The 15,581-nt window shown below is 32.0% G+C and overlaps 1 protein-coding gene across 3 annotated transcripts in view; it reads right to left on the minus strand.

Moving 5' to 3' along the window:
- Positions 1-10,070, minus strand: part of LOC146540617 (Fanconi anemia group J protein homolog) — a 68,810-nt gene extending 58,740 nt beyond the window's left edge. For 2 of the 3 annotated variants that reach the window (XM_085199530.1, XM_085199519.1), the window contains exons 1-2: positions 9,548-10,070; positions 9,037-9,148 (exon numbers count right to left, since the gene is read on the minus strand). In XM_085199530.1, coding sequence (XP_085055656.1) covers positions 9,037-9,148; positions 9,548-9,811 — 376 coding nt within the window. In that variant the 5' untranslated portion in view covers positions 9,812-10,070. The remainder of the gene's footprint in view (positions 1-9,036; positions 9,149-9,547) is intronic. The other variant, XM_085199522.1, reaches the window with a different exon arrangement.
- Between the last annotated feature and the right edge of the window lie 5,511 nt (positions 10,071-15,581).

Here is a 15,581-nt window from a genome sequence, read left to right on the forward strand (position 1 = left end):
ATAAAAAATAAAAAAAAAATCGTATAAAATAAAAGTTACACTCTGATTACGACGAGATACCCCATTATTTAGAGAGATGGCGCTACTGTACACAAACTTTCGAGGTTATCCTTAGGACCTATTAGGACTTAGTTTGTGATATCTGCCACAGATGGCGTTTAAAAATATATATAGAAAAAAGAAAAAATGTATCAAACGACATTTTAAGATATAAAGATAATACACAGACTACCACCGCCAGATAAATCAGTATTTTTTTTTACTCACTTTTACATATATTATTGAAAGTTATAGATTGCGAAAATATTTTAATGAACAATAAATAATTAATAAATGAACAATATTACACACACATTAGGCGAAAACACAAGATGACCATATTACGTAATTAAAGCTATAAATAAAATAATCTCAATATGCCTAAGTCAAAAATCTCTCACAGCGGCTAAGTCCCGCCACTCAGATTTCATAGGAAAATGGGAAACGAAAGTGTCTTAACACTAGGTTCCCAGGTTCCCAACTACTCTTGCTATGAAGCTAGAACAACCATCAGTCCTTCACAACACGATTTTACGATTAGATTTGAAAGCAAAAAAGAAATGTGAAACGAGTCGACTATAAATCAACCATCAGAACACAGCGAACTGCCTTCCTATTTATATTTACGACCGAACGATGCTACAAAATTTACCAAAAAAAAAAAATATATATCAAAGACAATAACCTAGTGAGTACTAATTCCAAAATAAAACCCCAATCGAGTCACGGAAGGCAATGTAAATGTCCATCACATTAATAGATTGACGTGCTTAAAACTGTAAAATTACCATTTCGTATAAGAAACGAGAAAAAAAAAATATGGTTTTAAAAAATAGCATCGTTCAGGGAGTTTTAGGGGTTGTGACGACGCCGCTCACGGCACGCGGCATAAACTCCCCGGTTAATGGCTTGTAAGATATGAATAAGGGATGTTTCATATTAAAGGATTGTAATTTGTGAGTAGATTTCAAATATATAAAATTACGTAATAAATTTGTGAGTGTAATTATTTTTAAGACAAAAATTAATACAAAATGTACCTATATATATATATATCCAAACGTAATCATCGCCTAGTCGCTGGATGAACAAAAAGTAATTAAAATGACTGAGCACATAAGGTTGTGGGTTCGATTTCCACTCGAGGAAATAAAATTTTTAATATTTTTATTTCCTTGTTCTGATAACGAGGTAAAGCGCTTTTCGCATTTTCAGATTCACGTTATATCCCGCTCATAGCAGGGCCAGGCAGAGAGAACCCTTTACTTCCTCTATCTCGTTAGAACTCTGAAAGCACAGCGGATTGAGTGGCAGAACTCAACGCCGATTTTTCCCTCTGCCTACTCTGCTGTGTGCGGGATACAGCGTGAAGCTGATTTATTTCATAATAATTTATCAACAACATTGAGAGCTTTTGTTATAAAATAGAAAAAAAAACCTATAATAATTTCAGTATAGCGTGCAACGTAAGTACGAGTATATTGTTACAGACTGCAAGCTGGTTGTAGCTCCGAGTGCACGCCTTTTAAAAGATCTATCATTGAGGTCATAGAACAAAGAGACTTGTAAAAAAACGGAATTCGTCTCTTCCTATATGATACTAATATATAAAAAAATAATTTTAATTTTAAAAATAAATATATTTTTGGCCTATTCATTCTAATAGGTGTATCTAAGTTAGAAACACATGTTACTTATTGCTTCGTAAGGCAAAGATACCTCTCTCTATAATGAATTCTTTGAAATATTTAATAAAATTTCTGATTAGCAAAAATAACCTATACAATATTTTATACCTCAGTTTACCTAAAAAATTCATATATCTACTATCCACATCCAATATAGACTATATTACTAAAAACACATATTTACCAATATTATTAACGAATTCTGTCAAACATTCATGTTCAATGAAAATTCAAATCAATTCACCGATTACATCGAAATTCGCTGTAAAAATATTTTAGATAATTTATCGCGGAAACCACGTATTTAGATATAATCGGGTCATAATCATAATATTTATGTTTACTGCCATTCAAGTAACGACATTTAAATGTTCCAAATTCTACCCTTTTATTGTCACGGTATGGTCGTAGTCTATGCAACGGCGCTCGGCGGCGCTTCATTTGCATGTAACCTACAGTTAGTTTCTTATACCTATTTAGAATTTAAATAGGTAGGTATAAACCTAGCTTTATGATATCATAAAGGTAGGTCAGTATTAGATTGTGTTTGGTGTCTCCTACAACATACACTATCTAAATCTAATCCTTATGATATCAAATATTTTAACAAGATAAGATACGAGTATAATCTTAGAATGATAAAAGTAATAATAGTATTTTCCATATCACACAGATAAAAGCGTGTTAAAATAAATCGATTTACGGACAATAATATTACGTGCTAACGTCATTAAAAATATATATTATTTCAATAAATAATAAAATAAAATAATAAATATATATTATTGATAAAGTTATTTGCATTTTTATATTTAAATTATAAGGATTAATTACAAATAACAATGTGCTATTAATAACAAGTAATAATTAATCGATAGATACATCACAAGCCAAGCGCTTAGGCTGATCGTGCCTCTCTTTATACATCGTTTGTTCATCGCTCTCGCTTGCACACTCGGCTCAGGTGGAACGTGACAATGAGATATGCTTTAAAACGCCGACGACATCGACTTATTTAGATGTTATCACATCAAAAAACAGTCTTGTTCAGGTCAAAGGATTACATTTGACCTTTTTTAGTGTTCATTTACAGTCTAATTAATAACAAATAAATGATTTAGCACCAAATTTCTACTACAATAACTAAACGAAAGTTATTTAAAAAATATTAGTTATAAAGACTATAAAAAACATATAGAACAAGTCTTGTAATTCCATATAATAATGTGACTAATACCTGATGTTACCCAGGATTATTAATTAAGGATAAGTATTAATTAAAATGCCTGGTCATATGTGGAACTATAAACAAAAATAACTCATTAACGCTCTAACTGGTCTTAGAGATAGATTTATGCTGGAGTATAAAGTAATAGACTTTATTAATTGCTTGGGTAATATAAAACGGAGAGTTACAGCAAATGTTTTTCCTTTAAAATAAGAAAATGTAAATGAATAAACACGTTTCATTTTTTACAGACAGACAGAGATCTTATCTCATTTTCCTTTTTTATACTAGGTGTATAGTGTGGATTCGAGACTCAATAACTTTTTATTTTTTCAATTTCACGAATCCCGCACATAGCAGGGTAGTCAGTGGGACTTTGAGAATCTAGTGTTAAGACACTCCGTTTCCATTAACACTTCCGTTTCTCACTTTCCGTCGAATTCTGGAGTCACTGAATGGCAGAACTCGCCGTTTGCCTCGTTACCAGAGCGAAGAAACGAATAAATATTTAATTTCCTCGAGTGGTAATCGAATCCACGGCCTCTCCTCTGTTTTTTTAAAATTCAACTGTATTTTTGGAAACGCTACCCCAACCAAGAAATGCGGAAACGTAAAGTCGAAGGGTATGATCACTACTGCATAAATTTATATGCAAATGAGTGGAAGAGCGAGTTCGCGGCAATAATCGGCCGGCGGCGTCGTAAATAACGTTAACGATTCGACGACATCGGCGGCAACCCTTGCCGGGGGAATTAACGCGACGCGGGAGGTACCTTGTACTGATATACTAAGGTTGACGTGACCAGACGTCCCGCTTTGAAAGGGAATGTCCCGCTAGTGTATACCGTTGTCCCGAAACACACCGGGACGTACAAATGTCCCGTTTTTTCGGGATGGCATCTAAATTTGGTCGGTCGAAATAAGTTTTTCTGTGATGCTTAGTTTAAATAAGTATTAAATTATTTATTAAAGTGTCACCTGTACTTTAAAAATCGAAAGGACCATCAGGCGTCGGTAAAAATTAAAGTTAGTATAAAAAAAAAACCAAAAAACATCTCTGTAGGTACGATGTCCCGTTTTGAACCAATTGAAAAATGGTCACGTTAACTAAAGCACTCTTAACCACTATTTATACAGGATTCCAATATTAAAACTGTTAATGACCAACGGACACATTACATATAGGTTTTATCTATTACAAGTTAGATTTTATTACATAAAAGTGAATTTAGTGCTTCCGTTGCGCAATCTAGATGTAAACGTGTTTAGAAAAATAATTGAAAATACATAAAAAAAAATAATCATCTTGTAGCAGGATAGGCAGAGGGAGCCAAGTGTTAAGACACTCCTTTCTCCTCTTTCCGCCGATGTCTGGAGACATTGTGAGCTGAGTGGCGGAACTCAACGCTGCGCTTTTTGGCTTAACATCAGAGCGAAGAAAATAAAACATATTTCATCTCCCTGAATGGGGATTGACTTACAACCAGATCATACAAAGATTCGGTATCTATTAAAATTTCACAAATTTAATGTTAGGACCAGCGACAAAGGCATATCCTAAATAGAGACATTCTAATTCAATTTAGCAAAAAGGGTTGTCAGCTACGCGGAATGGCAAAAAAGCGGTAAAAGTAAAAGGGAGACCGGGTGAGGGAACCTCAAAGACATGTTGGGGCGGCGACGTGTCGCATACCCGTGCGGCTCTGGCTCCAGGGTAATTGATGCGTTCAAAATTATAAGGTAAGGCTCAAACATCGTTTAGAACATTAGAATGAATAATAGATGACTGAAATACAAAGTGTTGTTTTATTTCAAAAATGTTTTTCTATTTTAATTGAATTAAAACAAATATATTGTTTGAAAACTGACATAATTCGCAAAAAAAAAAAACAAAAATTGTTAAATGTCAACCTTTCATTTTGTGGTTACTTTATTTTCAATTGTACTAAAATTGAGTATAAAATCACGTTTCATATGAAGTTCAGTGAAATTATGCATTTTTGAACCGACAAAAACCATCTATATTGATCATATCAATTCTAAATTCTAACTTGGTCAAGATTTCAAAAATTCATGGTGGTTGCTGTAGTGGTGATTTTATGGTCTTAACCCTTCCATTTTTAATAAAAGTACATACTAAGATAGGTAAATAAGATAGATACCTTATTTTGTTCTTTATTGAAAAAAATATCAGAAATTGTTGTCATGCGGATGGTTCCAATTTAATAGTTCAACGCTGCTTAATGCGGTTGCTGAACGCTACGTAAAAAAAAATTTAAAAAAAAACAGAAATAAGTAAGTTTGTTTTAAAATCGTGTGAATTTAACCGCAAATGTTCCGTGACAAATCAAAAAAACTTAGAATCTGTCAAAATCCTTTAGGGGCATGTGATTGAGACGTCAAGATTTTTGACATGAACAAAATTACCGAAAGAATATCGTGACCAGAAAAGTTGGGGACTCAGATCAGACACGCTAACACCAAATGGCTTTAATACTTTTTTTCTCACTATATTAAAAAGCAAATTAATGTCTTAAAAAAATATAACAATTTCAGGTTTCTCTTCAGGTTTTTAATGACATATATTCTGATGTTCGAAAATACATTTTAGAACTCAAATTTCAGAGTCATTAGTAGACCAGCAGTCTGCTTACTTGACAAATAAACCACATTATCCGAAACGCTTTCTTAAAATAAAAAACAGCAAGATTCATATAATAGTTTGAAAATCTAGTCAAAATAAACTCCCCCCCAACTTAGGTAATGTAAAATCTCTTTGACAGTTAAGCATAATGTAGCTTCTTGTGCCGTGTGCAGGTGTAATTCGAATAAAGTGTCTACTAGTGCTCTAGATCGTCGATATAATGTTGACAAGAAATACTACGGTTTTAGAACCCATAACCATGTTTCAAAATTGTGGAACCTAGAATTTTTTCTTGCTTGTGTCAAAAGTACTTGTTTATAAGTAATTTCCTGTTTATAAGTATAACCCTTTCCCTATTTAATTCTTATAGACATTTAATTATACTTTTTTATCTGAATTCGACAAAATCCAAAAGAAGAGTTGTTTTTAGCGCGTATGTATGTAAGTCCGTACCTTTGTTCTCTCGTAACTAGTGAACCGATTTTGATAAATGAAACGACATTGGATCTGTCTTGATGGCACGAATTACTAATATCTACTTATTCTCTATGAATAGAATTAAAAGAATAAAAAAACTAAAAAAGTATATTTGTTATCGGAATTTGTACCATAATCAAATAAGGTGGAATGATATAATTGAGGATATATTATATTATATTTATCCAGATCGACGTTTTCTATACAAAAATAAAAGCAAATAGAATTAATTTATAATTCCAAAGATTCCAAATTGACATGAAACATAATTCGAAAGCTTTACGGAAACGTTTGAAACAATACAAGTTCCATAAACGATAGGATCATCAGTATTAGGTACAAAGACAATCGAAGAAATGAATGGTCCAATCAGGTAACAATAAAAAACATGGAAAATAGCAGCTACCCTCCTTATATAGGATGCAAATGGTATGGTATTGCATGCATAAAATGCATTTTGGTTATGCTGCAATTTTCATGTTAGGCTGTTCGCGATGTCGTGTGACAGTGGTTTGTGATTTATGTGCAAGCTTGTCGGTTACGCGGTGCTGGAGCACGCGACCACTTGCGAGCAATTGGCGCTTCTTACAACTTGGCCGTCCGATATTGTCAGATTATTTCTTAATAAAAAATAGCTGTTGATGTTGTTTTTTGTTCATTTTTCCCGCATGTAGAGGAAGGCATTCCACTCCCTACTTTCCGCCGATTTCTGGAGGCGTTGAGTGGCGGAACACAACGCTGCGCTTTGCCTCTTTCTTCGCTCTGATGGCAAGGCAACAAAAAAATTAAAATATTAATTGATTTATCTTCCCTACCCCAAGGTTGCCTTATCATTTAGTGATAAGGTCGCCTCTTTACATTTTATAATTATATAAGCTCCTGTAAATTACTTATTTGCATTGTGTATGCGGCGTTGAGTTCCGCCACTCAACACACAATGCTTCGAAAAATTCTACGGAATGGAGTGGCTTAACACTAACTAATTTATAATTTGATTGGTTAGTAACTCAAATAAATGTTTCATGTGCAAAAGCAATAGCTTTGATAACTTATCTATATCTAATCCATATTTATATATAAATACTAGTGGGGCCGGACGCGGCTACGCCCGCGAAAATATAAGCCTAAATCATTAAAATAAGTTAAAAAATAATAATAAGTGGAAATTTATTATTAGAAAAAATATCTGAGTAACCGAAATGAACAAACAAAAGAAGTAAAAGTAACTAAAGGAAATTCATAATATTAGAAAAAGTACCTAAAGGTTGCCGTGCGCGCGTACTAAACATTTTTCTATATTAAATAATTATTAATTTTTGCGAACAATATTAAATAAAATCCCAAATGATTAAAATTACGATATTTTAAGTTTATAACATCGGTATAGATAACCGAACTAATATAAATTAATTATAAGCAGCAAATAATTACATAAAAAATAATAGTAATTCGAAAATATATAAAAATTTACAAAATCATCAAAGTCATCTGCCCGTTCGCATCGATCATACTATACCACTCGTAGGTTAGGTCATTTGGAATCAATGACATCTTAATTATATATTAGAATGTTATACAGTAAACTATAATTTCCATCTAGATGAAATGCTAAAAGTGACTATTATATTTATTTTCATAAGAATGAATATCAAATTATAGAAATCATCTAATTTTTGTTAATGTATACAAATCTATATGGGCGCGCGCCGCATTGCACGCATGCATTAAGCAAACTCACTTTGGGTGACGTTATTTTAAAACAACAAACTTTGCAAGCCGTTGCTTAGCAACGCGTAGCGACGATTGTTATTAACATGGCGGAATAAATTGCATGTGAAATTAATTATTGTAATATATTGGTATATATCGAAAATATTACAAATATCAGAAAAAAAAGTATCCTATGTTCATCCCGAGACCCTCACGTATCTCTATATGAGTATTTTATCACAATTAAATTAGCGGTTTGGCCCTGATTGCGTAAAAGACAGACAGACAGACAGACAGACAGACAGACAGACAGACAGACAGACAGACAGACAGACAGAGTTACTTTCGAATTTATAATATAGGTATGGAAGGTATGGATATTTGTAAAAAAACTAATGATAATATAAACTCAAGTGGAGTTTAATGTTTAAACATGCATTTTTTTATTTCATGCATAAGTTTTTATACAGTTAAAATTTTGAGGTCATTTGTGGTGTTGGGACCCAAGCGTGATGCTGAAAACATTCTTCCTGCAAATGTTATATACTGGATTTGGGATGATACCAAAAATATCATTTAAAATATGTATTCTATTTAGCACACAGCTGGATAGGAAATCGGGAACCTGGGAACCTAGTGCTAAGACACACTGTTCGTTATTAAGATATTTCCATTCTCCAATTTTCGCCAATTTCATGAGGTATTGTGTTTTGAGAGGCAGGAGTGAATGCAGTGTTATACCTTGTTCCCAAATTGAGGAAATGAAAACAATGAATATTTCATTACCCATGTGGGAGCCGAACACCAAATGTCATGTTTACATTCACATACTTGTAGCAATAAACCAAGACAGCCTATATTAAATGTATAAGTTATTATCTTAAATTAATAATAAGACTTTTATTGTTAATCACTTCCTTTGTAATACACACAGAAGATGTAGAGGCAAGAGGTACAACAGTGAAGTCTCTTTATAGTTCATTAAAAGGCCATAAACCATCATCAACTAATTTCTAGAATATTCTTCAAAGGTGGCACTAGTAGAATTATTTTACTTGGCGTTCTTGGGCATGGAAATGAGGTTTATTAATGCTCATTATAAGTGGCCCCTTTGAACATATGCTAGGATCAGAAGTCTCGGTCATTGCTCTGAGCTCCTCTCCTTTGTTACCAAACACAATCGCACAAGGTATGCTATTAATATATCTTCTTTTTTTCTCTGTCTAATGTATATGGAAAAACAAACTTACCTTTTTCTCTTTTCTGCCATGCTAAAGATGCACAAAGTAAAGCCAATGTCTTTCCTGTGCCTGTTGGACTCTCGACTAAGCATTTGTATTGCATATTAATAGCTCTAATGACCTAAAATAATTAGTAAGTTGTAAAAATTCATTCCAGTGGTGCAACAGTAGAGTCTGAGCATTAACATAATGATTGTGGGTTCTATGAACACTTGGGGTACAGATTAATTAAATTTCTTTTCACTTCGGTAACAAGGACAAGCTCGGCATTGATGTCTGCCACTTAATATGTAGTATTTAAAAAAAATTGTCACTATATAGGGTAGTGTCTTAACACTAAGTGCCTTTCGCCTACCCCGCAGTATGTGGGATACAGTATCAAAGGAAATAAATCTATATAATACTTGAAATAAAATTTTTGTATTTATACCAATAAATTTAATAATGAATCCAAACATGTTCTATTGATATATTGCAATTAATTTTATATGGTAAAAACAGTAAGAAAAATTACACTTACTTTAGACATGACATTTATCTGACATCTGTAGGGGATAACTGGCAGATGTACCCTTACACCACCTATGTCTCTGGGATATTGTGGTGAAGACGGATCAGTAGTGGGTTTATCAGTTGAAGACGACGAAAAAATTTTATTAATATGCGCTTTCCTTTGACGCTTTTCATATTCTGGAGTTCTCACTTCTTCAGTTGCAGTTTCTCCTGTTAAATCTATTATTTCAGGTTGTGTAATTATTGGAATAACGTCGTCATCATCAGACATGATGGCTAATATGAATGCTCTTTCTAATTAAACAAAATATATAGTTAAGTAGTGGAAATTGTATTTTCCCGCTCGTTTTCACACAATATTTTAAGCTTCTAAAGCAATGATTCTTAAATAAATTATCGTAGCAGATGTGTACAACGTTAACTGAGTTTGTTTTTGTAGTTTTATATGTATTTTTAAAAAAAATGATTTAAGTCTTAAAGGTTAAAACAATATTTTTTGTATTTTGTTTTTTGACAGCAACTGTCAGTTGACGTTGAATTTTTGTTATTGTATCATTGACAGCGAATTGACATTTTGTACGTTAAGAAATATAGTAGTAGGAATATTCTTTTTAGTGAATTGCATTAAAAAAATCTATGAATTATATAATTGACTGAAAAAAATTATTCCTACTCAGTGTTTTAACTAGTTAGTTTCATTTGGCTAGGAAGGAATATTAGTATATTCTTTCTAACAGAGCTAATTGTGGTAATTGTGGTAATATGTTTCAAGCCTAGTTACATAAGCATAAGGATACATTCCGATGACGCCGCACTTGCACCTCGCGGAATCGAACAATAGTGTTTTAGTATTTGGCTGACTTAACTGTTTTGAATTATATAAAATTTTAATAAAGATTCTCTGTCTTCAACTTGCTTTAAAACAGAAAGGTTGTTTATAAAATTAAATAAATAATTTTTAAAAAGCCTTTTTCTCGCCTGAGTAATTTAACTGGCGCAGTCGGTAGGATCGCGGCGTGTTTGGCTTTAATCAAACTCTTAAAGCCCGCGAACGGTTTCTATCGTTATTACCGCGATCTATTAAGAAGAATCTACGACGGCGAGACCGGCGGAGCACCTAAGCATCGGAGGTTCTGCCAAGCAGTTGAGTCCCGGTTGGAGATGCAGAGGTTTCTTTGGTGAGTACTTTTGTTATCCAAGTTCCTATGCTATATTTCCTTCCGTATTTTTGTATCTGTCTATATAGCTCAAATCGCGATAGGCATTTACTATTATTGAATAAGTTTATGAGAAATAAATGAAATAATAAATAAATGAAATAATAAATGAAATGAAATAATAAATAAATGAAATAATAAATGAAATGAAATAATAAATAAATGAAAGGAAATAATAAATAAATGAAATGAAATAATGAATAAATAATTAAATGAAATAATAAAATATTATTTTAATAAATATTATATTGAATTGAAATATTTTATTTGTTTGAATTATTTTGTTAAATAGGTTAGTCGTGATTAAAAGATAAAATGTCTTTTGAAAATTGCGAGAATTCTAGTTTTAAGTTAATTTCAGATTTTATGCCACGTTACGATGGTAATTCAAAAACGTTGAATTTTTATATTAGAGAAGTAGATAATATATTGAAATTAATAGAGGGCGCAGCGAAACACCACAATAGCGGGTATTGTGTGTTTGATAAAAAGTAGACTCAGTGGAGCCGCAATAGATGCAATAGCATACGAAGAGTCTCTAGACTCGTGGGACGCGATTAAACGCGCTTTGATTAGAAGATTAGGTGAACCTAGGAACGAAATACAACTAATGCAAGAGCTAACTCGAACGCGACGTAATAAAAATGAAGACGCGGAAACTTTTGGGAAACGCCTTCGAGACATACTTGACACCCTTTTTTCCGTAGGTAAACATAGTAACAAAGAATATTATGAAAACATGGTTATAGAGCAATATACGAACCAATTAGACTTTCAAATTTCAATAGGTGTGCGTCTAGCCAGGCCTACCACATTAGAACTAGCCATTGTACAAGCTAGGCAAGAAAAAGCTAAGCTCACATACAATAGATTTAATAATAATTTTAATATGTCAAACCCCCAAAGTAAGGTTAAAGAAAATCATAGAAACTTTATTCCATTTTCAAATTCACAATCTAGATTCAATAATCCACCTATGCACGTAAATTCAAATTTTACCCCTAGACAAAATAACTGGACACCAGAACAACGTCAACAATGGGTTCAGTCAATGCTACCATGGAAAAACCGACAACCCTCAGGTAATTATAGACCTTTTATTAATCATAGAGGTAACATCCCTCACCAGCAAATAAATCCACCCCAAAAAATATCAGATGTGACTATGAGGTCAACAAATAAACCAGAGAAGCCGCAGTTCGCAGTGGAGGAACTCTTCTACACAGACGAGCCACAGGAGCAACAACTCAATGAGTATTCCCAACACTACACCCCAGGTGAGTATTATTATGATAATATACATATACCAGACGAGCAGGATACTTATGAACCAGTTAATGACGAAATAAGTAACCAGCAGGATTTTACGTTAGGCATAGACCCAGACGTAAAGAGATAGTAAAAATAAATAATCATGATAAAGATCATTTACCCTACATAGTAATTCCCGAATTTAAAGGTAAGTTTTTAATTGACACAGGAGCTTCGAGATCCCTTATCTCACCAGAAGTTATACTTAATTCTATTTTTCAAAATCTTGTAGAATATGAACCATTTGAAATAAAAACAGCTCATGCGACAACACAGCATAATCATGTAGTGAATTTACCTTTACCCCCAATCTTTAATAGTAATATTCTTCATAAATTCCTTATTTTTGATTTCGACCCTAAATACAAAGGACTTATAGGTCTAGATTTATTAAAATCATTATCTAGCAATATTAATTTGAAAAATAAAATACTACATACAGCGACAGCCGACATACCTATTTATTTCGACTATAATAAGAAACTTATAAAAATAGAACCAAAGTGTGAAAAACTTATCACGTTAAAAACAAACTATACTGACGGATTTTATATCTACGACGACTATATTTGGTCTAAGGGATTAACATCCCCTGCTGCTATTATTAATGTTAAAAATGGAAAATTTATAACTAAAGTCATTAATACCAATTCAGAAGGACGAACCATATGTAACATAGGTACATTTAAGTTACGACCATATAATGTTATATATAAAAAAGGCAAACAAAATATAAAAGCCGACGCCTTTCCTATGAATGGAATATCTCACAAAAATGTAGAATCATTATCAACCGTAAATTCTAATAATAATAAAGTCGACAATATAATTGACAGTATATCCCAAGACGTAGGTGCACAAACTAGTGAAAACGTAGCGCAGGTACCCCTTGTATCTAGTAATAACAACGATAATAACATAGAGCCTGACAACGACAGACAAAACATTATCCCGTCAGAGACTGAGACTGACAGTATGAGTATTTTAACAATCAACCCTGATAATCTAGTATCTACTAACCATTCCCAACCAGATAACGAAAATAAAGGCTTATTAATTAAATATAACGATAATGACAGACTAGTTAGGCAGTTTAACCCTGAAATAACACCCAGTTCAAAGTATAACACTAAAATAACACCCAGCTCGAAATACAGAGTAGACAATAGATTAACTAATACTAGGACATTGGTAAAAGACGTATTTACTAAAGTAAATAATACCAAGAAGAAAATAGTATCATCCTTAAGGAAGTACATAAGAAAACCACATAAGGTAGGTGAAAAAGTCTATGAGCAAGTAGCTAAGACGGCGCTCAGAGATGAAGCCATACCAGATTTCAAAGGTCCGTATAAAATAATTAATTTGCACCCTTACTATATAACGGAGATTATAAAAAATCACCCAAACTCTAATTCTAATAGAGTTCGTTATAAATTGCTACGAAGGCCTAATCTTATTTCAGGTCCCTCGTGTTCTACACAAGAGCCAAAATAACCCTACATCCCATACATAATGGAATTTTATTATATTATTATTATTTAGATTTTATTAATTAAAGAATAACTCTTAAACAAAATGATATGTTTAACCTTGCTTTTACTTACTTAATAACGAATAAATATTATATATAATAATTCTATATACAGAAAAATATTATATATAATAATTTTACATACAAATAAATACTATATATAATAATATATAATTATTTTAAAGAACTTCTTTTGTTGTATGCGAGAATACTTCATCTTAAAGGATATATAAGGTTTATAGAAATAAAATAGAATATAAGTTAGATTTACTTATAAAAAACAAAAAAAAAGATATATTATTCATATTCCTAGAGTTAGACATAGTATTATAAATGGTTTAGTTTCGATAATAATTCGATACTAATAATTATAATTATAATAAGGACATTTATTAATTCATAAAAAATATATGTAGTTTTTAATTTTGTAAACATTAAACCTATTCAAATAAATAAATCAAAGTGTCTATTATGATGAAAGCATATAGTACAGAACATTTCCTAATTTCCATCCTAGAAATTCCTTCCATTTCTAATGATAAATATAACCTAGTTATTCCTTATTTCCAACCCTTATACTTGGTAACAAAGGGCACTCTTACCTAAAAGAAGGATTTAGAATATATACCTCTCGATTATATACATCAACTTGCATATAATATCCAAACCTTAGAAGAAGAGGAGAAAATACAGAAATAGAGTATTATCCTGGCTGTTTCAAGCTTATCTAGGATTATTATATACTACTATAATAAATGTTATTTTTGGAAAATCTACGAGCATTTTCCCAGAGTCCCGGAGGAAACCAGCAGCGAGGACGCTTCAGGAACCTGCAGGACCAGCTTCCATCTTAAGGAGGGAGGAGTTACATAAGCATAAGGATACATTCCGATGACGCCGCACTTGCACCTCGCGGAATCGAACAATAGTGTTTTAGTATTTGGCTGACTTAACTGTTTTGAATTATATAAAATTTTAATAAAGATTCTCTGTCTTCAACTTGCTTTAAAACAGAAAGGTTGTTTATAAAATTAAATAAATAATTTTTAAAAAGCCTTTTTCTCGCCTGAGTAATTTAACTGCCTGTATACACTAATAATTAGCTTGAAGTTATTATGTGAGTAAGAAACTGAATTTTAACAAAAGAGGTGAATAGTAGAAAATATATATATATATATAGAAACCAATTTATATAAAAAATAAAATATTATAAAAAGCAAAATAATATAATATTTATTGATTCATAAAATTATAATTGCAATGCATATTGGCCTAATGTGTAGACCAGGCATTAGTTTCTATTGCAACGCCAAATTCCCGCTAAAATACGGCACTATTATACGAGTGAGTTGTCAACAAAGGTTATGGCGCGTAAAATTTGGTTTATAACCCGACACTACGCCGTTTAGGCTGCGCAATTAGAGTTAGAATGTTTGTATCGATCTTTTATAATTTATTTATTATGTTTTTTTGCATGTGTCCCTTCGCGAATATAAAATAAATGTACGTATTATGTAATTTAGTATAAAAGTATATTTTTTGCATTTTATTACAATTTTATTTTATAGCCCACTGGGGAACGGAGTGTCTTAACATTAGGTTCTCTCTGCCTATCCTGCTGTGTGCGGGATACAGCGTGAAGCTGATTTACTTATTTGAAAGAAAAGGTAATCAAGTTTTTTTGAAGAAATGAAGTTATGGGGAAATCACATAGGTATATTATAGTGTCCAAATATTAAGATTACTAACTGTATGTAAGTCAAAATAAATGTTTAATTTAAGTGTTAAATTGCCTCAAAATCTATAATAAATAATAGATATACAATAATAATATGCTTACGTAAATGCCACTAAAGCCAGCCAGGAGCTCACTTTTATGTAATATTTTGTCGCATTATTATTTTTTAAAAGTGATTATAGAAAACAAAATATAGTAAAATGATATTATTAATTATTATTTATTACTTGGCTTTTGCAGG

The sequence above is a fragment of the Heliconius melpomene genome, chromosome 2 (assembly GCF_056956725.1).
Source record: "Heliconius melpomene rosina isolate 202511_hmr_F chromosome 2, ASM5695672v1, whole genome shotgun sequence".
Taxonomy (NCBI): Eukaryota; Metazoa; Arthropoda; class Insecta; order Lepidoptera; family Nymphalidae; genus Heliconius; species Heliconius melpomene.